The sequence below is a fragment of the Globicephala melas genome, chromosome 16 (assembly GCF_963455315.2).
Source record: "Globicephala melas chromosome 16, mGloMel1.2, whole genome shotgun sequence".
Lineage (NCBI taxonomy): Eukaryota > Metazoa > Chordata > Mammalia > Artiodactyla > Delphinidae > Globicephala > Globicephala melas.
The window spans coordinates 53,076,317-53,100,809 of record NC_083329.1 but is presented as its reverse complement, the minus strand read 5'-3'; the positions used below and the strand labels follow the sequence as shown (position 1 = coordinate 53,100,809).

Here is a 24,493-nt window from a genome sequence, read left to right as displayed (position 1 = left end):
CTGGACTCTGAGACCCAGTGTGGGCCTTGCACGCAGTTGGTGCTCTGCCCAGGTGTGTGGAATTGACCTTGAGGGGGAGAGCCCACTTTCTGTCTCCTCAGCCCTGCTTGGCCTCCATATGGTGGACAGAAGGGTGGGGCGGCAGTGCTGGTGAGTGAGGTCCTCCGTGTTACAGTCTCAGCATCGCTGAGGGGCGTCACTCTGCTCCCCTGCAGCTCAGTTCCTTCTTCCGTGAAGAGGGAAGGGCTTTCTGGGTGGCTGTAAGACTGAAGGAGCCACTGTGCAAAATTCCCACGCTGGCCCTGGCTGGGGGCCTCTGCAGCCCACCAGCTCACTTCCTTTCCTCCCTGCCTTCCCCCGGCCGGCGCTGTGGTTCTGGCCGAGGCAGCTCTGCCAGCATCCACGGCTCCCCATCTCCAGTGCCGGCATTTGCAGAAGCTGCAAAGCCCCAGACTCACCAGGCAGGCAGTGGGAGGAGCCAGGCAGAAGCTGCCATGAGAGCATGTGGGGCTCTTGGTGCCCAGCAGGTGTGGGTGTCCCCAGGGGTGAGAGTGCAGTTTTCTTGGCTCTGGAGGGAGATCAGCCTTATGTGGAGCCCTTAACTGTCAGCTCTGAGCATCCTGTATCTAGAAGGAGAGAACTGAAGGTGTGGCCTTGTCCAGCTGAAGGCCTTTGGTAGGGGAGCCTGGAGAGGTTCCCAGAGAGAAGGCTCAGGTTCTGGAAGCTAAGGGGGAAGGGCCAGGGCTGCAGGAAGAATGAAGCCTCAGAGCAGCTGCATTCTTTGGAATGAAGGAGAACTCACCCAGATGGAACGCCTTGCCTCCTGTGTGTCTGACCTGTCCTGGGCCCTTTAAGTGCCTGTTTATCCCACCCCCTTAGGGACCTGAGGTTGGGTCCTTTGTATTTCATGAAATCTAAGATGCCATAGCTTGAAAGACACACTATTTTTATATATTACTAAGAAAGCTGTAAATTAAACCATGATACACCATTGTTTGTAAGATACATCCTGGTTTCAGAAATGTTAAGGTGTGTGTCTTCAAATTAATGAAATATGTTATTATCTCCGTTTGAGTCGAGGTGAAGTTAGAATCGGGTCCAGGCCTGCTGGGGCTCCAGTTCCCCCCACTGCAGTGCACACATCTTCCTCCTCCTCACAGCTGCTCCCATGGTGAAATGACATATTCCAGGTGATTAAAGACCAGTGCAGAAAAAGCAAAAACAAAATCATAGAAGTAATCAAAGAAAATATGAGAGAATAGTGGGGAGAGCGAAGGTGTTCTTAAAATAAGATACAGCAATAAAAATAGAAGGAAAAATAAAGATAAATATGACTAGATTTTAAAAATCTTCTTGATAAAAGACACCGAACGGAGTTTAAAAAGAGAACAAAGCAGGAGGTAAATGAGAGAAAAATATCTGCAACATTTATAACAGGCAAAGGACTTATATCCAGAGAATAAAGAAACTTCCTAAGTCAGTTAGCAGAAGACAAACAGTAGAAAAGTGGGGAATAGACATGAACAAGCCATTCACAGGAGTGCAACTTCGAGTCACAATGACCATGTGGAAAGGTGTTCATCCTCACTAGCGAACTATCAGTACGTCACTGCAAATTAAAACAATAATACTAGCAAAAGTTAAAGAAGTTTGCTAGCAGTAATGTTGATGGGGATCCAGAGAAAGAGATACTCTCTCTCCTGCATGGCTGTGGAGGGACAGATTTTCTGCAGGTTCCCGAGGAGCTTGGGCCCACGGGGATGGGGTTCTCCTGTCCCTGCAACTTTCTCCTGGCTGCTGCCAAAAGCCCATGGGCTGTGTATTATTATTATTTTTTAAATTTTTATTGGAGTATGGATGGTTTACAATGTTGTGTTAGTTTCAGGTGTGCAGCAAAGTGACTCAGTTATACTTATATCCACTCCTTTTTAGATTCTTTTCCCATATAGGCCATTACAGAGTATTGAGTAGAGTTCCCTGTGCTATACAATAGGTCCTTATTAGTTACCTATTTTATATATAGTAGTCTGTATATGTCAATCCCAATCTCCCAATTTATTCCTCTCCCCCTTTCCCCCCTGGTAACCATGTTTGTTTTCTACAGCCCATGGGCTCTTTAAACAGATGGAGTTTTGCTCAGCTCTGGCTGGAGGGAAGCCCTTCTGCCTGTTGCAAGGCCCCAGCTGGGGATGCTGGGCTGAGCTGCCCAGGTGTAATTTCCTCCCCTTGCTTCAGGGGTGATCATGCCTGCCACCTCCCTCCTTCCCTAACTGTCCACCTCACTGCTTCCCTTTGCACCTGGAGGTCAGCAGGGGCAGTTTCTGAGAAAGGCCACCAGCTGGTTATCTCCTGACTCCCTGTAACCTGACGCCAGGTCTCAGCCCCACTAAGGGAGCTGGGCTGAAGCAGCAGGTTGCAGGCGGCTGCCTGCCCCTCTGTTATCTCTCCCAGTGGCTAGTAGCATCGCTGCTTTCAAGGTTTTTCTCACGTAAAAACTAGCAAAGCTTCCTAGGATTCTTGCATTTGGAACCAGATTTTGCATTCAACTTTGGGGTTTAAATTCTTTGGGTACATTTCCACACCTGTTTCCCTCATGTCCTTTCAAAATGACAGGACCTCAGGGAGCATTTATTTTTATCCTATCATCTCACAGATGTGCTTATTGTCTGGCCACCACGGTCGGGTTCTCAATACATACCATAACTGATTTCAAACATTTGAAATTGAATGGCTGAGAATGTAGTCAACCTTGTTTCTGTGTGCACTTGATAAAGAAAGTATTCTGCTGTAGTGTGAAGTGTTCTATAGACGTCAGTTAGGTTAAGTTGGTCAATATGTTATTTAGACCCCTATACCCTAACTGATTTTTTTCCCTATAAATTACCTTATCATATAAATTACCAGGAGAGTTTTTGTTGTCACAAACAGCTTTATTGAGATATAATTCATATACCATACAAGTCACCCATTTAAAGTGTACACAAGTCACCCATTTAATGTGTGCAACTAAATGGTTTTTAATATATTCACAGAGATGTGCAGCCATCACCGCAGTCAATTTTGGAATATTTTCATCACCTCAAGAAAACCCATACACCTTGACTAGTACTTGCCAGACCCCTTTCTCCCTGCTCCAGCCCTTAGCGACCACTAATCTACTTTTTTTTTTTTCCCTGCACTGGGTCTTCATTGCTTCGAGTGGGCTTTCTCTAGTTGCGTCAAGCGAGGGCTACTCTTTGTTGCGATGCGCGAGCTTCTCATTATGGTGGCTTCTCGTTGCGGAGCACGGGCTGTAGGCGTGCGGGCTTCAGTAGTTGTGGCACGCGGGCTTCAGTAGCTGTGGCACGCAGGCTTAGTTGCTCCGTGGCATATGGGATCTTCCTGGACCAGGGATCGAACCCGTGTCCTCTGCATTGGCAGATGGATTCTTAACCACTGCGCCACCAGGGAAGTCCACTGCTAATCTACTTTATGTCTCTATGGATTTCCCTATTCTGGACTTTCATATGAGTGGAATAATAAAGTATTGGACTTTTGTGGCTGGCTTCTTACACTTAGCATAATGTTTTCAAGGTCCATCCACAATGTAGCCTGTATCAGTATCATTCTTTTTTTATGGCCAAATAATATTCCATTATATGGATGTACCACATTTTGTTTGTCCATTTATCTCTTAATGGACATTTGGGTTGTTTTCACTTTTGGCTATTATGAATAATGCTTCTATAAACATTCACGTACAAGTTTTTGTGTGGATGTATGTTTTCATTTCTATTGGGTGTGTACCTACGAGTGGCATTGCTGGATCATTTGATAACTTTATGTTTAATAACTTGAAGAATTGGCAGATTGTTTTCCAAAGCAGTCGCACCATTTTACCTTCCCACCAGCAGCGTATGAGAGGTCCAATTTCTCCACATTCTCACCAGTACTTGTTATTATCTATGTTTTTGGTTAAATCCATCCTGGGAGATGTGAAGTGTTATGTCATTGTGGTTTTGATTTGCATTTCGCTGATGAGTAAAGATTTTGAGCATCTTTTCTTGTGCTTATTGGACATCTATATATCTTCTTTGGAGAAATGTATATTTAGATCCTTTGCCCATTTTTAGACCGAGTTGTCTTTTTATTATTGAGCTGTAAGAATTTTTATACACTCCGGGCACAAGTTCCTTATCAGATATATGATCTGTAAATATTTACTCCCACTCTTTGGATTGCCCTTTTACTTTCTTGATGGCATCCTTTGAAACACAAAAGTTTTAAATTTCAAATTTTGATGAAGTCCAAATTGTATTGATATATATTTTCTTTGTTGTTTGTGCTTTTGGTATCATATCTAAGAAACCATTGTCTAATTTAAGGTCATGAAGATTTATACCTATATCTATATTTTCAAATTTGTTAACACAGAATAGCACATGATATTCTCTTTTAATCAGTTCTTGTTTTACATTGTCTTCTTATTCCTAATGCCATATATATTATATATACTGTATACACATTCCATATATATATATAAACATATATATGGCATATATATGACATATAACATATATATATGTTTTAACTTAATTTAAGCATGCTAGGTGGTTTCTTTATTACATTTTTCAAAGAACAAATGTTTGGTTGTATTTATAATGTATATGCTTTGCATTCACTAATATTAGTTTTTTCATTAATTATTTTCTCCTGCTTTTATTTTATTGTTCTTCTTTTTATGTCTTAGATTGAGAACTTAGTTTATTCATGTTACATCTTTTTAAAAAATTTTATTTCATATTTTAAAAAATATTTATTTATTTTATTTGGCTGTGCCGGGTCTTAGTCACAGCATGCATGCAGGATCTAGTTCCCTGACCAGGGATTGAACCCGGGCCCCCTGCATTGGGAGTGTGGAGTCTTAACCACTGGACTACCAGGGAAGTCCCACATCTTTTTTTAAAAATAAAGCTTATAAAATATCTCATTATAAAATATTTAAACATATAGGTAAAATGGAAAATAATATAATAAGTACTTATGGACCCATAATGTCTTTATTAAGTGTTAACTTAGTGCCTTCTTTGTTTTTATTTAAGTACGTCATATACAGTTGAGACCCATTTTAATGCCTTTCTAAAATTTCACTCCCCATCTCCTTCCCCATAAGCAAGCCTATTATAAATTCAACATGTATCATCCTTATATCTTTTCCATACTTTAATATATATTTTGTAAGCAATAGGTTGCTTAATCATTATATGAATGACATTATACTGTATGCAATCTGAATTTAACTTAATTTATTGGTTCTGCATTTTTTAAGGAGATATGTTTGTGTTGTTCAAACCTATTTATTTTTCTTGCTATAGAGTACTGCATTATAAGAACATACGATAATTTATTTATCTGTTTTCCTTGATTAGTCATTTATGTTGTTCCTGATTTTTAATATTTTGGACAATGTTTCCATGAACCTTCTTGTTCAGGTTTCTCTGGGCAACGTGTGTACTTGGAAGTGCTATTCCTTGGTAATAATGAGTAGCATGTTCAACTTTACTAAATATTTGCCAAATATCTTCAAAGTGGTTGTATCAGTGCCTTCAGCCATCAACAATTTATAAGAATTATCATTGCTCCATATCCTTTTCAACAATCAGAATTTGTCATCACACTTTTTTATTCTTTCCAGTCTTGTAGGAGTGAAATGACTGTATTTTTTCATCATCATACACTCACAGTAAAATTAATGATGGTTTCACTGCTTGATGAAACAGTAAACCTTATTCATTTTATTGTATGACAAAATGGAAGGATGCATAAAGCATTTCTGAAGTATGATGGGTGTCTTGAGGAAAGGCACTGTGTGATTTTTTGAGTTATGTGCTGAACTAGCCTCTTTACTCATGGAATGCCATTTTTACTTGAAAGAAGACTGACAAACTATGTCTTTTTTCAGACTTGGGTATTTGCAGATGAATAAAGTGAATCTGTCACTTCAAGGAAAACAATGGATAAAATTTATTCCAGTGATAAAATTCCAGGTTTCAAGCAAAAATTAGAATTTTTGGAAAACTTGTATCAGCTACAATGAACTTATTAGATTCCCAATACATAAAGGCTTTTCTCTGAGGTTCATAGTAATATTAACAAACAGTTTTATGATATTATAAAATAAAATAGGTATTTTATTTTATAATATCATAAATTTGGAAGATCTGCTTGATTCAGTGAACCAATATTTTCCAAGGACCAATGAGGAATGTTGCAAAACCACACATGAGTAAAAGATCCATTCAAAGTGCAAAATAAACCAATGGGTTTTATTTTTTTATTTTATTTTTTTTTTGTGGTACGCGGGCCTCTCACTGTTGTGGCCTCTCCCGTTGTGGAGCACAGGCTCCGGACGCGCAGGCTCAGCGGCCATGGCTCACAGGCCTAGCCGCTCTGCGGCATGTGGGATCTTCTCGGACCCGGGCACGAACCCGTGTCCCCTGCATCAGCAGGCGGACTCTCAACCACTGCGCCACCAGGGAAGCCCCTGGGTTTTAATTTTATTTTGCTTAAAAATCTTTAAACTTTTTATTTTGAAGTAACTTTTTTTTTAGGCCACGCCCTGTGGCATGTGAGATCTTAGTTCCTCGACCAGGGTTTGAACCCACGTTTCCTTCAGTGGAAATACGGAGTCGTAACCATTGGACTGCCAGGGAAGTCCCAAGTTGCTATTATTTTAAGTAAATATATATTAAAAATTTTCTCAGTTTTAATTTTGAATATGCTAAATATTGATAGATATAACCCACATAAACAAAAATTCTTTGAGATACTCAATATTTTTAAAGAATATAAAGGGGTCTTGAGAGCAAATTATTTGATAACAGATGCTTTAAAGGATACACTGTATGCAATGAGTTAGCTTTTCTACAATGCATCTAGACTAGTACTATCTATATTCCATTCTTGGGAGAACTGAGAAAAAAAAATGACCATTCAAATTATGTTTTATAGGGCTTATTTCTCTCACAGGACCCTAGTAGAGAAAGATTGTTCTAGACATTAATAAGTTAATACATGTAAAATATGTTGAACCATGTTTAGCAGATAAGCCTTCTGTACATGTTAGCTGTTACTATTGCTTTTATTAATTGGTGCAATCGTTTGACAGTTATGTGTATTCAAGTATCTTCTCTCAGTTGGTGACTTGATTTTTAATTGTCTTTATGGCATTTTTTGTGTGTAGAAATTTTAAGCTTTAATCTGTATTCAAATACATCAACATTGTCTCTCATAGTTTATTTTTTTATGTCTCATAGAAGAAATTCTTCCCTTCCCCAAAGTAATAATGATATGCATTTATATTTTCCTCTAAGAGTTTCCAAGCATCCAAATGTTCCTTTTCACAGACTCATAAAACCACCTTTGTCAAGGTCATTGGTGACTTCCATGTTGTTGAATCCAATGGTCAATTCTCAAGTCTTCATCCCAATGACCCATCAGTAGCCTTTGACACAGCTGACCTCCCTTTAATTCCTGAAATTCTTTCTCCACTTGGCTTCTGGGATACTGCTGTCTTTCGGTTGTTCTCCTGCCTCGCAGGCTTCTTTGTCCTCATCTCCTTGGGGGTCCTCCTCCTATCTAGGTGTTGGAGTGTGCTGGGCTTCAGTCCTTCGACCTCTCCTGTTGTCTGTCTACACTCACTCTCTACCTGCTCTCGTCCAGTTTTGTGGCTTTAAATATCTATACACTGATGCCTTCAAAAAATTATATTTTAGTTCCAGCCTCTCCTCTGAAGTCTGTTTTATTCAACTGCCTATTGGATGTCTAATAGACGTCTCAAACTTAATTTAGCCCAAACAGAAATGTTGATTTATCCAAGCAGTTTCTTTCATGTTACTCTTTTCAGTAATATGACCATCCATTCCATTGCTTAAGCTGAAAATTTAGAGTTTTCTTGCTCTTTTTCTTTGAGAACTCATATCCAAAATTTAAGCAAATATTGCTTTTTCCTTCAAAACTATGTTGAGTAAGAGTGGTGAGAGTGGGCAACCTTGTCTTGTTCCTGATCTTAGTGGAAATGCTTTCAGTTTTTCACCATTGAGGATGATGTTGGCCGTGGGTTTGTCATATATGGCCTTTATTATGTTGAGGAAAGTTCCCTCTGTGCCTACTTTCTGCAGGGTTTTTATCATACATGGGTGTTGAATTTTGTCGAAAGCTTTCTCTGCATCTATTGAGATGATCATATGGTTTTCCTCCTTCAATTTATTAATATGGTGCATCACATTGATTGTTTTGCGTATATTGAAGAATCTTTGCATTCCTGGAATAAACCCCACTTGATCATGGGGTATGATCCTTTTAATGTGCTGTTGGATTCTGTTTGCTAGTATTTTGTTGAGGATTTTTGCATCTATGTTCATCAGTGATATTGGTCTGGAGTTTTTTTCTTTGCAACATCCTTGTCTGGTTTTGGTATCAAGGTGATGGTGGCCTCGTAGAATGTGTTTGGGAGTGTTCCTCCCTCTGCTATATTTTGGAAGAGTTTGAGAAGGATAGGTGTTAGCTCTTCTCTAAATGTTTGATAGAATTCACCTGTGAAGCCATCTGGTCCTGGGCTTTTGTTTGTTGGAAGATTTTTAATCACAGTTTCAATTTCAGTGCTTGTGATTGGTCTGTTCATATTTTCTATTTCTTCCTGATTCAGTCTTGGCATGTTGTGCATTTCTAAGAATTTGTCCATTTCTTCCAGGTTGTCCATTTTATTGTCATAGAGTTGCTTGTAGTAATCTCTGATGATCTTTTGTATTTCTGCAGTGTCAGTTGTTACTTCTCCTTTTTCCTTTCTAATTCTATTGATTTGAGTCTTGTCCCTTTTTTTCTTGATGAGTCTGGCTAATGGTTTATCAATTTTGTTTATCTTCTCAAAGAACCAGCTTTTAGTTTTATTGATCTTTGCTATCATTTCCTTCATTTCTTTTTCATTTATTTCTGATCGGATTTTTATGATTTCTTTCCTTCTGCTAACTTTGGGGTTTTTTTGTTCTTCTTTCTCTAATTGCTTTAGGTGCAAGGTTAGGTTGTTTATTCGAGAGGTTTCCTGTTTCTTAAGGTAGGACTGTATTGCTATAAACTTCCCTCTTAGAACTGCTTTTGCTGCCTCCCATAGATTTTGGGTCGTTGTGGCTCCACTGTCATTTGTTTCTAGGTATTTTTTTGATTTCCTCTTTGATTTCTTCAGTGATCACTTCGTTATTAAGTAGTGTATTGTTTAGCCTCCATGTGTTTGTATTTTTTACAGATCTTTTCCTGTAATTGATATCTAGTCTCATAGCATTGTGGTCGGAAAAGATATTTGAAACAATTTCAATTTTCTTAAATTTACCAAGGCTTGACTTGTGACCCAAGATATGATCTATCCTGGAGAATGTTCCATGAGCACTTGAGAAAAATGTGTATTCTGTTGTTTTTGGATGGAATGTCCTATAAATATCAATTAAGTCCACCTTGTTTAATGTATCATTTCAAGCTTGTGTTTCCTTATTTACTTTCATTTTGGATGATCTGTCCATTGGTGAAAGTGGGGTGTTAAAGTCCCCTACTATGAATGTATTACTGTCAATTTCCCCTTTTATGGCTATTAGTATTTGCCTTATGTATTGAGGTGCTCCTATGTTGGGTGCATAAATATTTACAATTGTTATATCTTCCTCTTGGATCGATACCTTGATCATTATGTAGTGTACTTCTCTGTCTCTTCTAATAGTCTTTATTTTAAAGTCTATTTTGTCTGATATGAGAATTGCTACTCCAGCTTTCTTCTGGTTTCCATTTGCATGAAATATCTCTTTCCATCCCCTTACTTTCAGTCTGTATGTGTCTCTAGGTCTGAAGTGGGTCTCTTGTAGACAGCAAATATATGGGTCTTCTTTTTGTATCCATTCAGCCAATCTGTGTCTTTTGGTGGGAGCATTTAGTCCATTTACATTTAAGGTAATTATCGATGTGTATGTTCCTATTACCATTTTCTTAATTGTTTTGGGTTCGTTATTGTAGGTCTTTTCCTTCTCTTGTGTTTCTTGCCTAGAGAAGTTCCTTTAGCAGTTGTTGTAGAGCTGGTTTGGTGGTGCTGAACTCTCTCAGCTTTTGCTTGTCTGTAAAGGTTTTAATTTCTCCATCAAATCTGAATGAGATCCTTGCTGGGTAGAGTAATCTTGGTTGCAGGTTTTTCTCCTTCATTTAAATATGTCCTGCCACTCCCTTCTGGCTTGCAGAGTTTCTGCTGAAAGATCAGCTGTTAACCTTATGGGGATTCCCTTGTATGTTATTTGTTGTTTTTCCCTTGCTGCTTTTAATATGTTTTCTTTGTATTTAATTTTTGACAGTTTGATTAATATGTGTCTTGGTGTATTTCTCCTTGGATTTATACTGTGTGGGACTCTCTGTGCTTCCTGGACTTGATTAAGTATTTCCTTTCCCATATTAGGGAAGTTTTCAACTATAATCTCTTCAAATATTTTCTCAGTCCCTTTCTTTTTCTCTTCTTCTTCTGGAACCCCTATAATTCGAATGTTGGTGCGTTTAATGTTATCCCAGAGGTCTCTGAGACTGTCCTCAGTTCTTTTCATTCTTTTTTCTTTATTTTGCTCTGCAGTAGTTATTTCCACTATTTTATCTTCCAGGTCACTTATCCGTTCTTCTGCCTCAGTTATTCTGCTATTGATCCCTTCTAGAGTATTTTTAATCTCATTTATTGTGTTGTTCATCGTTGCTTGTTTCATCTTTAGTTCTTCTAGGTCCTTGTTAAATGTTTCTTGCATTTTGTCCATTCTATTTCCAAGATTTTGGATCATTTTTACTATCATTATTCTGAATTCTTTTTCAGATGACTGCCTATTTCCTCTTCATTTGTTAGGTCTGGTGGGTTTTTATCTTGCTCCTTCATCTGCTGTGTGTTTTTCTGTTTTCTCATTTTGCTTATCTTACTGTGTTTGGAGTCTCCTTTTTGCAGGCTGCAGGTTTGTAGTTCCCATTGTTTTTGGTGTCTGTTCCCAGTGGCTAATGTTGGTTCAGTGGGTTGTGTAGGCTTCCTGGTGGAGAGGACTAGTGCCTGTGTTGTGGTGGATGAGGCTGGATCTTGTCTTTCTGGTGGGCAGGTCCACATCTGGTGGTGTGTTTTGGGGTGTCTGTGGACTTATGATTTTAGGCAGCCTCTCTGCTAATGGGTGGGGTTGTGTTCCTGTCTTGCTAGTTGCTTGGCATAGGATGTCCAGTACTGTAGCTTTCTGGTCGTTGCGTGAAGCTGGCTGCTGGTGTTGAGATGGAGATCTCTGGGAGATTTTCACCGTTTGATATTATGTGGAGCTGGGAGGTCTCTTGTGGACCAGTGTCCTGAAGTTGGCTCTCCTACCTCAGAGACACAGCACTGACTCCTGGCTACAGCACCAAGAGCCTTTCATCCACACGGCTCAGAATAAAAGGGAGAAAAAGTAGAAAGAAAGAATGAGTAGAAGTAGAAAGAAAGAAAGAAGGGAGGGAGGGAGGGAAGGAGGGAGGGAGGGAGGGAGGGAGGAAGGAAGGAAGGAAGGAGGGAAGGAAGGAAAAAAAGAAAGAAAGAAAGAAGATAAAGTAAAATAAAGTAAGATAAAATATAATAAAGTTATTAAAATAAAAAAATAATTATTAAGGAAAAGAAAAATGGACGGATAGAACCCTAGGACAAATGGTGGAAGCAAAGCTATACAGACAAAATCTCACACAGAAGCATACACATACACACTCACAAAAAGAGGAAAAGGGGAAAAAATCATAAATCTTGCTCTCAAAGTCCACCTCCTCAATTTGGGATGATTCGTTGTCTATTCATGTATTCCACAGATGCAGGTACATCAGGTTGATTGTGGAGCTTTAATCCGCTGCTTCTGAGGCTGCTGGGAGAGATTTCCCTTTCTCTTCTTTGTTCTCACAGCTCCCAGGGCCTCAGCTTTGGATTTGGCCCCGCCTCTGCGTGTAGGTCGCCGGAGGGCGTCTGTTCTTCGCTCAGACAGGACGAGGTTAAAGGAGCCGCTGATTCAGGGGCTCTGGCTCACTCAGGCCGGGGGGAGGGAGGGGCACGGAGGGCGGGGAAAGCCTGCGGCAGCAGAGGCCGTCGTGACGTCCAGCCTGAGGCGCGCCGTGCTTTCTCCCATTCTCCCAAGTTGTCCCTGGATCCCGGGACCCTGGCAGTGGCGGGCTGCACAGGCTCCCTGGAAAGGGGGTGTTGATAGTGACCTGTGCTCACACTCAGGCTTCTTGGTGGCGGCAGCAGCAGCCTTAGCGTCTCATGCCCGTCTCTGGGGTCCGCGCTTTTAGCCGCGGCTCGCGCCCGTCTCTGGAGCTCCGTGAAGCAGCGCTCTTAATCCCCTCTCCTCGCGCACCAGGAAACAAAGAGGGAAGAAAAAGCCTCTTGCCTCTTCGGCAGCTTCAGACCTTTTCCCCGGACTCCCTCCCGGCCAGCCGTGGCGCACTAACCCCCTGCAGGCTGTGTTCACGCCGCCAACCCCAGTCCTCTCCCGGCGCTCCGACCGAAGCCCGAGCCTCAGCTCCCAGCCCCGCCCGCCCCGGCGGGTGAGCAGACAAGCCTCTCGGGCTGGTGAGTGCCGGTAGGCCCCGATCCTCTGTGCGGGAATCTCTCCGCTTTGCCCTCCGCACCCCTGTTGCTGTGCTCTCCTCCGCGGCTTCGAAGCTCCCCCCTCCGCCTCCAGCAGTCTCCGCCCGCGAAGGGGCTTCCTAGTGTGTGGAAACTTTTCCTCCTTCACAGCTCCCTCCCGCTGGTGCAGGACCCGTCCCTATCCTTTTGTCTCTGTTTATTCTTTTTTCTTTTGCTCTGCCCAGGTACGTGGGGAGTGTCTTGCCTTTGGGGAGGTCTGAGGTCTTCTGCCAGCGTTCAGTAGGTGTTCTGTAGGAGTTGTTCCACGTGTAGATGTATTTCTGGTGTATCTGTGGGGAGGAAGGTGATCTCCCCGTCTTACTCTTCCGCCATCTTCCCGGAAGCCCTCTAGGAGATATTTTCTTGATGGCTATTTTACTCCATTGATTTCTAAGTTTTGTATTATTATTTGAGGATGCGGTCTATAAAATTTTCTCATAATTGCAAGATCAGAAGAAGAAAAGTATATTGTCAATGTTTAAGGAGTAAAGTTCTGTAGTTCTTAAGTAAAATTTGTTGACTATATTATTCAAATCCTCTATATTATTAATTTTAAAAATCTATTTGGTCTACCAGCCTCGTAAATAAATATAGCGAAACTCTCCACCATGAGTATATATACATTTTGAAATTCTCATTGTGTTGTTAGGAGTTTTTGTTTTATGCAGTTGTCTGCTATGTTGTTTGTTGTATAAAGTTTTATAACTGTTATGTCTTCTTTGTGGGTTGCCTCTTTTATAATTACGTAATATACTTTTTTGTCTTGTCTAACACATTTGTCCTTGAATTTACTTTGTCTGACATTGCCACTTCTGCTTTCTTTTTGCTTGCCTTTGTATGGTCTCTTGTTAACTAGATCTTTATTTTTAAACTTTTTTTTTTTACATGTGTGTTTTATTTAAATAGTACAGAATTGGATTTTACTTTTTTTTCTCCATCAAGAGAAGGAAGGATTTATTATTATTATTATAGTTTTTCCATGATGGAGAAAACTTGGGAATACTTTATCTAACCTAAATTCAAAAATATAACTGGCGGGGCTTCCCTGGTGGCGCAGTGGTTGAGAGTCCGCCTGCCGATGCAGGGGACACGGGTTCGTGCCCCAGTCCGGGAAGATCAGAGCGGCTAGGCCCATGAGCCATGGCCGCTGAGCCTGCGTGTCCGGAGCCTGTGCTCCGCAACGGGAGAGGCCACAACAGTGAGAGGCCCGCGTACAGCAAAAAAAAAAAAAAAAAAAAAAAAAAAAAAAAATATATATATATATATATATATATATATATATATATATATATATATATATATATATATATATCTGGCAGCATTTTCTACGGACAGCTCTCATGTGAAACACCCTTATGCCCAGAATTACAGGGTTAGAATGTTCACCAGTAGAGATTTAATTTAGTGACCATTCTAGTGGAATTTTAATTTAGTAAAAGAAGAGAAAATTGACACTGAAGCTATAATGAAATATGCCTTGTTAGAAGTAGGGTCAAAAAGTGATGACTTAATTAATGACATTAAATAGTGTGTTTTTACTTTTTTCCTTTCTTTTTTTTTTTTGAATTTTATTTTTTTTATACAGCAGGTTCTTATCAGTTATTTATTTTTTACTTATTAGTGTATATATGTCAATCCCAATCTCCCAATTCATCCCACTACCCCCAAGGAAGGATTTATTATTATTTGCAGCCAGTAAGGAGAACATCTAGGGTTTTCCCAAAGCAGTGTTTGTCTTTTACTTTTTATTTACATCTGACAGTCTCAGATCTTTAATAGGGAAATTAATTCTCTTCCCATTTTTGTGTTAATTAATATACTTAGGGTTTAGGGATTCTGTGTTATTTTTCATTTGTTATCTGTATCAGTTAGGGATGTGCTTGGCCATAAGTAACAGAATGCACGATTAATAGTTGCCTAATTAAATAAATCTTTCATATTTATTTATATTACCACATTTCATTGAATAACTACAGAACTTTATTCCTTGGAGTTCCTTATTTTTCTCAAATGATAAGAATTCTGGAGGTGTATTGCAATGGATAGATTAGTTTAGCTGCTCAGCAAGATCATCGAGGCCCCGTCTCCTTCAGTCCTTCTGCTTACTCATCCTTAGTATGTGGCTTTTCTCCTTATGGCTGCAAAAGTCCTCCAGCAGCTCCTGGCATCACTTCTTCATTCCACGCAGGAAGAAGGAGGTGAGGTAGAGTAAAGAGTGAAGGGGCTTCTCCTAAGAAGTGTTCACCTTTTTTTTTTTTTTAATGTTTTTTTTTTATTGTGGTAAAAGTCACATAATATAAAACATACTATTTTAACCATATTTAACTGTACAGTTCGGTGGCACTAAGTACATTCACATTGTTATGCAACTCTCACCATCATCCCTCTCCTGAATTTTTCACCTTCCTAAACTGAAACTCTGTCCCCTTTAAACACTAACTCCCCACTCCTCCTACCTCCCCTCCCCCGGCCCCTGGCATCTACCAATGTACCTTCTGACTCTACGAATTTGACTATTCTAGGTCCCTTGTATGAGTGGAATCAAACAGTATTTGTCAGCAACCTTAAGAAGTCTTCACCTTTTGTTTCGAGAATGAGTCCCCGTCATTGGGACTTCTGCCTGCATCTCCTTTGTCAAGAACGGGGATGTCTGGTCACTCCTAGATCGATTACTTGCCAAGGAGAATAAATTTACATGATGGGTTTAGACTAATTTTATTTGTCCTTGGAGGCTGGGGTAGACACCTGCCTCTCCTGAAACCAAGGGATCTCTGTTACTCCCCAAAACAAACTGGGGTTTTTAGTAAGGCAGGAAGGTGGCTGGAGTGGGTGATGAGGAAGTAACTGCCGGTGCCTGCTACAATAACTACACATTTTCTGTTGTTTTCTCTTTTCCCTTTAAGTATTTCTGCAGGATTGGTAAGCCTCTTATTTACTTTTGCCCACTATTAATTTGGAAGTTCTACAATTCTAGTAGTGGTTGCTTCCCTGGTTCTATCAGTCATAATTAAACTTATATTCCTCTATTACTATATTGCTTTAACATACTAAAAATATACCAATGCCGGGGGAATTAATGCTGCCTTCTGCAATAGGTAAACGCTGGAATTGCAGTGGGTTAATGTAATGAAGGTTTATTTCTGACGAGGTCACAGTTTGATGTGGATTAGGTAGCAGCAGTCTGCCTGGCTTGCTTTCGAACACTGACTCATGGATCAGCCTGCTTTTTGCTCCACCACCTTGGGAGTCATTTATTTCCCACTGAAGGGATGGGAGAGAGAATGTGGAAAAGGCACTCAGACTGCAACCAGCCTCAGCCTGAAAGTGGCACAAATCACTTCCCCTGACGCTCCGCAGACTAGAATTCAGTCACGTGGCCCCATGGAATTGAAGGGAACCTGAGAAAAGTGGTCATCTGGTGGGCTCAGGGAGTGGAGCTGGGGTGCTGGACATAGCGTGGTCACTGTCACAAACTGTCATTCTGGTTACTCACTTGTTTTGTTCTTCTCTGCATAAATACACTCACCACCTCCTTAAGGGGATGCCCGCAAGTCTCACCCGGTCACTGCATCAACCCGAAGTTCACAGTCTACACGTGTTCTGCGTTAGGCACTCTAAGGTCCTGATATGGCTAAAAAGACATGTCATCCTAACACGGCCCACCTTTAAGACACGATGTACAGTGGGGGAGCAGGGTTAGAATATCCGCTATGGAAAAGGGGGGAGTGTGAGCCCCACTCAGTCACTAGTCTATAGCATCCTGAAATCCTCCAGGTCAGGCTCTGCGAGGTCCCCCTGCCCTGGCAGTGAAGGGATGGCCTTGAATGGATGCTGTCTGTGCCCTGGAGGCTCCTCTTGTTCATTATTCCCCTTGGCCACATCCAGAGTGAGTGTTGAGGGTCGCATCCTCCTTGGACCAGTATAGCCTTTGAGACCTGCCCCCTGGTCATCGAGGCTGGGTGCCCAATGGTTGTTTAAGTCTTGAACAATCAGAGGCTTTTTTAGTCCAGACTCAGAGACTTGGGAAGCTTCTGATCTGTTTGCTTCCATGTGCCGGGAGCAACATCGAAGATTCTTCTCTAGACGTATTTCGCAAATTGCCTGTTTTTCTTTGCCTCTTCACCCTGATGCCTCTACCTTTCGACTGAAGGTCATCTACGTTAGGCTCTTTGAAAAATAAGTGTGAGAGATTGCAGTCTGAGTGTGCTTGTGAGGGGCAGAGACAGGGTTGGGAGAAAATCACACAAGGCTGTTGTTCAGGAAATGCCTGTGAGAGAAAAAGGAGCAGGCTGGGAGAGCCGTGGCATGGCAGTGCAGGCGTGACCTTGAGTGAAGGAGAGGGGGACGGCAGGTTGGCTGGAGGTGTTCCAGGCAGCCACGCAGTCCAGGGAAGGTTTGTCAAGGCCTCCGGGGAGTTGCCCGTCAGTGGAGTCCCATGTCTCCCAGGAACCAGCCTGCCATGCTCAGTCAAAGGCTGGGAGCCTCCTCTGGAAGCATGGCCTCGGGCAAACATAAGGGCATGGGAGCTGGAGTGCACAGTCACTTATGCTCCCTGTTGTGGCATGTCCATGGAGCACATTCTCATGACCATCACAGAGATCTGTGTCCTAGGGCCCTTTATTCACCTTAAAAGTTTTACTGGGCCACTCATGCAAAACCTTTAAAAATCCCATCTCTTGCAGTTTGGGCCCTAGAAAGAGATGGCTTTTCCAAACCTACAAAGTCCCGGATTTCTATATTCTCTTTATTCCCTTTCATTTCTACTTGCAAAATGCTCAATTCTTCCTTGAACTTAACATCTTGCCAAACACAGCTCCTAGCAACCCACTACCAAAGTTCTATTTTCCAGTATCTTCCCTTAGCGGGGGGACAGGTTCAGAAGGCAGGAGGGTCTGCCTTTTAAGTGATAGTGTCTGATAACTTTACCAGGTGCTTTGCTCCTGCATCACGTGGATCTCCAGCCATTCAGCCTCTAAACGTCACTGGTAAGGCAGTGACACTTAGTTGATATTCCTGATTCAGCCAGTACCCCACTTTAGATTGCCATTTTAGTCGTGGTTATCAATGGAATCTGCTAGAACAGGCAAACTGAAAAATCTCAGTGACTTAATCCAACACAGGTTTATTTCTTGCTCAGGTTACAGGCTGATGTGGGTCAGGGAGACTCAGGGGCCAGCTGCTTCATCTTGCAATGACACCATCTCCAATTCCTTATTTCCAGCCAATGGACAGGAGAGATAGAGATAGAGATAGAGATAGAGACAGAGATAGAGATAGAGATAGAGAGATAGAGGGAGGGAGGGAGGGAGGGAGGGAGGGAGAGAGAAAGAGAGAGAGAGAGAGAGAGAGAGAGAGAGAGAGAGAGAGAGAAGACTCCCGGGCTCCTAACTGCCTTGGCTTGGGAGTGACACAAGTCTTCCTTCAGCGAGTGCTGTCACCTGATGTCTTCTGTGCTGAAGATTTCAGGGTCTCTGGGCTTCGGACACCAGTTCCAGCTTTGAACACCTGCTCCAGCAGACTGACTTGGCTGACATATTGCTCCCTAGAGGGAGTGGGAGAGGGAGATGGCTGTGGACCTGCACTCAGGTCAATGTCTCTCTGGCATCCTCTTTGCAGATGACCACGTTTTGTAGGGTGGCGTGGTGGTTGTGCACCCCTGGCCAGCCCAGGTCATTCCTGACTCAGTACAACTCAGACCTGTTTCTCCTTCCTTCCTTGTTCTTCCTGTGTTGTGGGGCAGCGAGTGACAAGCACATCCAGTGGCTCCTGGGGGCAGATGGCGAAGTCTGGGTCTGGGTCATGGGAGAAGGCCCTGGAGACAAGCCCTACGAAGAGATCTCTGAGGAGCTGATTGCAGAGAGGGCGCGGCTGCAGGCACAGAGGGAGGCGGAGGAGCTCTGGTGAGAGGTGCCAATGGGTACTGGGGCGGGTCCTGAACACGGAGGCTTGGGGTGGGTTCACATTAAGGACAATAGGTTACGGGTGGGAGGGAGGGGGCGCCAGGCAGCTGGCTGGCTGTTTGGAGCTCTGCTAAGATTAGGGGACCCAAGCACTAGTCTTACATCAGGTAGACCTTTTGGGTTCAAATCCTGGCTCCACTAATTCGTGGTGAGCTGATCCAGGGCCTCAGTTTTCACATCTGTGGTTTGGGCATCACAACACCTTTTCTATATGGATGTAGTTGGATTTACTGAGATAATGCGTATGATATCCTTTTGCTTCTTTCCTCACTGAGTTGTCCCAAGGACAGCAGAGCAATTTGAATTCACTTTTAAAATCTGCTTGTTCCTCGTCATGTTACCTCCATTTCTCACACAAGATGGACAGTTGAGCCCCTACTGATACTGGGGTGTCAGACTTCTTTCATAAACCACATTTGACATATTTTTTGCCAGACTTGGAAATTTGTATGAAGTTGACTCCAACATTTTTCCCCCAGTTTTTAATGACAGTGTTTTAATCATAAAATTGTAACGTGTAAACAACATTGAAAACTGTAAAGAATCAATTAAATAACAACTCAGTACCCACCACCTAAGATAACCATGGTGAGCATTTGGGCAATCCATGCTTTGTAAGCTGCTTTATTCACACCTTCATAAATTGATGAACATAGATCCACAGTGTTATTTAAGATTACTGTATAGTATCCCATTACGTGAGAAACCCAATTTATTGGTCTTGTTGAGGGACATTTGGGTTGTTTGCCACTTTTTATGTTATAAAAACCCTCTGATGAGCTTTTCCCTACACCTTTGTAAACTTGAGTGAGAAATGGGGTTTCTGAGGTTTTATCTTCTGGCTTCCAGAGCAATTCTGGTGATTTATACTCCCCACCTTTGCTAACACTGAGTTTTGTGAACCTCAGATATTTGCCGTTCTGATAGACCAAGAATGATTGCGCATGGTTTTTATTTGAAGCTCTGTTGGCATGTGGTCCTTCAGTTTCCCATACCTCCTGATACCTGCTGGTGTTCTCTTGGAAGGAGACAGAAGGAGGCAGAGATCACCAAGAAGTTCCGGGATGCTCTGGCCAATGAGAAAGCCCGGATCCTGGTGGAGAAGTGGAAAGTGGAGACGGAGGACCGCAAGGCTGCCAAAATCCTGGAGGAGCGCATCCATGAGGAATTCAAGGTGGGCCAGTGCCTGGGCATCTGTGTGAGGCCACCTGTTCTAGCCCCCAGGCCCCTGGGGTTGATCTCTGGTTTCGAACGGTCCTTGGCTAATGAGTGCTTTATGAGAACAAAAATCTGGCATGTCTGAGCAGGAAGGAACTTGACACACCATTTGGGCCAATCCACTTCCCCTTGAACAGATGAGGAAATCAGGGTCAGACAGGGGAAGAGACTTGCGAAGGCTGTGTGTACTGGTGGTTGGGGACAGAGCCAGGATCAGAACTCATCCCTCTGCATCCCAACCCAAGGGTCCTGAAACAAGGCCTGAAAAGAGCTGAGTTTGTGGTCAGACCAGCCTGGGATCCAGTTCCAACTCTATTGCTTACTGCTGTGTGACCTTAGGAAGCTTAGGAAGCTTAGGAAGCAAAAGGGTGTGGCTGCTGAACTTCTCTGAGTCTTCACTTTCTTGTCTGTAATATTAGGGTAGTAACAACACCCTACCTGAGATTTTTGGAGGATTCGAGGAGATGAAAAATGTATATTTTTTGCCCACGATAGGAGGTTGTTTGTAACCTTGCATATCTACTCATTCTGAGAGAGTTTGGAGCTGTTAAAGGAGCTTTACTGTCCTCTGGCAAGAAGCTTAGGTTTCCCGAAAAAGAAAAAAATTTTTTCCTGGTTCCTATTTTGAGATTTTTTTTTTTTCTACAGGAATAATGCATTTTGGGGGGATAGAAAGCTCAGAAAATACTATAAACAAAAAGAAAAAAATGATAATCATGCTGAATCTCAACAATTGTATTATTTTGTGAATTGTATGTTAATGGAATTTGCTCATTTTTGAATTTTTAAAAACTTTTCCCCCCATAATGATTAGATAATGGGGACATTGACCCCTTAATATCATTTCTATTGCAAATATTTTTTCTCAGTGTTGTTGCTATTTTCTTAATTTTGGTTATAGTGGTTTGGGATGTACAGAAAGTTAAAATTTTTATTAGCCAACTATATCGATCATTTTCTTTACTATTTGTTTTATGCATAGAAAGATCTGTGCCATCACAAGCTTATAAAAATACTAATCTACATTGTTTAATATATCTTTCCTTATTTCATTTCTTTGCACTTAATTTTTCTTCACTCTGGAGTGTGGTATGATGTATGGCTCTCACTTTATTTTCTTCCAAATGGCTAGCCCGTTATCCTAACATCATTTACTGTGTAAACCATCCTCTCTCCTCTCACTGGATTTGCTGCCTCGATTCTTACTTACTTTGGGATCTTTTCGTGGATTTTTCTTCCTTGACTGATTATTCCTGAGCCAGATTTAATTGTTTAATTATATGCAGCTTTAACATAAATTTTACCATCTATTAAAGTCAGAGTCTATCATTACTCTTCATTTCTAAAATGTCCTTGGCTAATCTCATCCATTTTTTCCTGTTAGAGATACTTTTGAAATATTTTCTCACTATCCCCCTCCCCCCAACATCAAAAAAGCAACGTGGTGGTTTTTATTGGAATTGCATCAATGCTATTGCTGTATTTGTGGAGGATGAACATTTTTATAATATGAACAAGTAAATCTTCTTGTTCAGGAATGTGGTATGTTCTTCCTTTTATTCAAAGCTTCTTTTTTTGTCTTTGATATAGGTTTTTTTTTAAACACCTGTTAATGCACTGGCCACCAATCCCAAACATTCTCAATGACATACGTACCTGTGGGCTTCTAATTTTTGGACTTTGGTAAAATTTATTGTTTTATTTAGGTGCCCTACATTTCTTTCCTAATTAAACTTTAGGCTTAATATTTTTTATTGCTATTGTGCTCATTATTTTTAAACTTATTGCAATTGCTATTATATATTTATATATTGTTACTGGTCTCCTTAGTTAACTTTCCTATGAGTTGCATTTTTTTCTAGGAGATTCTTTTGAGTGTTTGTTTTTTTTTGGCTGCACCATATGGCTTGTGGGATTTTAGTTCCCCGACCAGGGATTGAACCCGGGCCCTCAGCAGTGAGAGCACGGAGTCCTAACCACTGGACCATCAGGGAATTCCCATCTTTTGAGTTTTTAAGTGAAGCAATATTTACTCTAAAACACTTTATTTAAAAAAAAAATTCAAACTTGAAGAAAAGTGGAAAGAAAAATAAAATGAATACTCATATATTATCCACTTAAATTTACCAATTATTAATATTTTGCCACATTTTCACTCTCTTTCCTTCTCTCTCCATGCATGCAGGCACACACACACACATACAGATACATGTATGCACTTTTTGGTTGCTGTCATTTTGCTGAACAATTTGAGAGAAAGTGGCAGACATAGTAACTCTAACCCAACGGTTAGCAAACTATTTTCTGTAAAGGACCAGATAATCAATATTTTGGGCTTTTTGGGTCTGCCTCTGTCACAACTACTCCCCCAGACCATCGTAGCACAAAAGCAGCCACAGACAATATGTAAACAAAAGGGTGTGGCTGTGGTCCAGTGAGACTTTCAATAATGCATGTCAGCCAGGTTTGGCCTGGGAGCCTCAGTTTGCTGCCTCCTGATCAAACCCTTCAGCAAGGATCTTCCATGAAAAAGGACATGTCCTGTCATAGCCACAATAATCATTATCACACTGATTGAAATTAACAATATGATTCCATAATAGTAACTCAGATCTAAGCCACAGTGGAGAGGTATTTAGGTTGTATTGTTGGATTTTGCATATGATTATTTAAATCTGCTGGGGAAGAAAAACAATACTTTTTATATGTCTCCAACAGCGAAAGTCACCTGTTCCAATCTCTGGACTCCCTCCTCCCTAGAGGTGAGCTGAGTCCCAGATGCTGGGAGGGTAGCTCAGTGGAGCTGGGGTCTTGGGGCTCAGTTCCCAGCAGAGATTTTCTGGTTGATGTTCTTCTTGAGGACCTCAGTGATCGACGGATATAAATTGTGGGCTGGCTGTGTGTCGGGGTTCATGGAAGGATCATAAAGCTCTGTGGCCAGGCATCAGGTTCACTGAGGGACCCAAATGCAGGCTTTGGTGTTATTTCCAAAGAAGGTTGTTGTTATTATGTGTTTGTTTGGGTTTTAAAAATTAATTTTCTAAGTGTGGATGTGTTTAATATACATAATAACCCTGACGGATATGTCTGCATTTTGAGGAGCCTCAGAAGTGCAGGTAGCATCTCTGAGGCCCTGGAGGGGCTCATTAAGGAACATCAGATCAGACTCTGGCATTGGACAGTCCATGTTTATGAGCTGGGATATTTTCTGTCAGAGCTGTCTGTAAATGAACTACCCGTGTATTGTGACGAGCTCTTCATCACAGGAAATGGTTACGTGTAGGCTGAAAGTATCTGAAAAGGTTTCTGTGGTGGATTAAATATGCCTCTCGGTAAGTTTTTGGCCTCACCTCCCTTTGAGAAGTGGGGTCTGCTTCCCATGCTCTGAGTCTCCGCCGGCCTTGTGGCGAGCTTTGGTCTGTAGGATGCAGTGGAAGTGACTCTGGGTAACTTCTGAGGACGGGCTGTAAGAGATTTGTAGCTTCTACCTTTGCCCCTCTGGCAATGCTCACTTTTGGAAGCTGCCTCATGAGAAGCCCTCCTTGCCCTAGACTGCCAAGTTGCAAGGACACCCAGGCTAGAGCCAAACAGAGGCTACGTGGAGGAACACCGAGGCACCAGGCACGTGAGTGAAGCCTTCATGGTTGTTCCAGTCAATGACCTCAACCAAGTGATTGACCTTGGCTGACACAATGTAGGGCTGAAGGGCCACCCAGCCAAACCCCACCCGAATTAATAGTCCACAGAATCACAAGCACATATAACGGTTGTGTTTTAAGCCACTGAATTTGCTGATAGCTTGTTGTTACTTAGCAATAGATAACTGCAACAGCTTTGCCAAAGGGATTTATGCATCGGGCTAGAAATTGGTTTAGATAGTTTTTATGTGTCTTTCAACACCAAGATTCTAACATAATGTGAGTCTTGCATGCAGCAATGCAGCGATAACATTCATCTAATTTAATACTTTTTTCCCCCCTGAGAACCTAAGTGCAGGTTGTTTGGGGGAAGGTGGTGGTGGTAGTAATAAACTCCCTGCTCTCAAAAAGCTTACAGGGCGCCAGGGGAGAGGCAACTCTATGAGCAGCCCTCAGCCCTAACCACGCCCAGGGGACCATAGAGGGCGAAGGTCTCTCCAGGAGTCTTGCACGAGCAAAGACGGGAAATGGAAAGGAGATCTGTGGAACGATGAATGGTCCGCTGGGGGCAGAGAAAAAAGCACACAATGGGTGGAGCCAGATGTAAACGTGGAAAGGGAGGCTGTGGAGTCCTTGGATGCTACGCTAAGGAGGTGGACTGTTTTCTGTGGGCAAAGCAGACCTGCGAGGATACAGAGGGCCATGGTTGGGTCAAGTTTTATGAGGATAACTGGTGGGGATGGTGTGATTCAAGTGATGAAAGTTTGCAGGGAGAGAGAGGCCAATTAGGAGATCTTTGCAGTGGTCAAAGTGGGAAATAAGGGTCTGGACAGAGTCTGTGACTATGGAGAGATAGAAGGGGGTGGGCAGAGAGAAACGGAGGTCGTGAAATCAACAAGGCTTGGCATCAATTAGATGTCGGGATGAGGGAAAGCAGAGAGCAAAGTGTCTGAGCCCCAGGCTGAGGGATGGGTACGGGGCACCACCCTCTAACCGTGGGGACCTGGGAA

General features: G+C 42.0%; 1 protein-coding gene and 1 non-coding gene across 4 annotated transcripts in view; one reads left to right on the top strand and one right to left on the bottom strand.

Annotated features, from left to right (window-relative positions):
• SH2D4B (SH2 domain containing 4B) overlaps positions 1-24,493 on the top strand; it is an 83,996-nt gene that overhangs the window by 9,489 nt on the left and 50,014 nt on the right. For all 3 annotated transcript variants that reach the window (XM_060286597.1, XM_060286596.1, XM_030862770.2), the window contains 2 exons: positions 18,408-18,567; positions 19,654-19,801. In XM_060286597.1, coding sequence (XP_060142580.1) covers positions 18,408-18,567; positions 19,654-19,801 — 308 coding nt within the window. The remainder of the gene's footprint in view (positions 1-18,407; positions 18,568-19,653; positions 19,802-24,493) is intronic.
• On the bottom strand, positions 21,767-21,839 carry TRNAE-CUC (transfer RNA glutamic acid (anticodon CUC)). Its single transcript has one exon. It is a non-coding gene; the product is annotated as a tRNA-Glu (tRNA).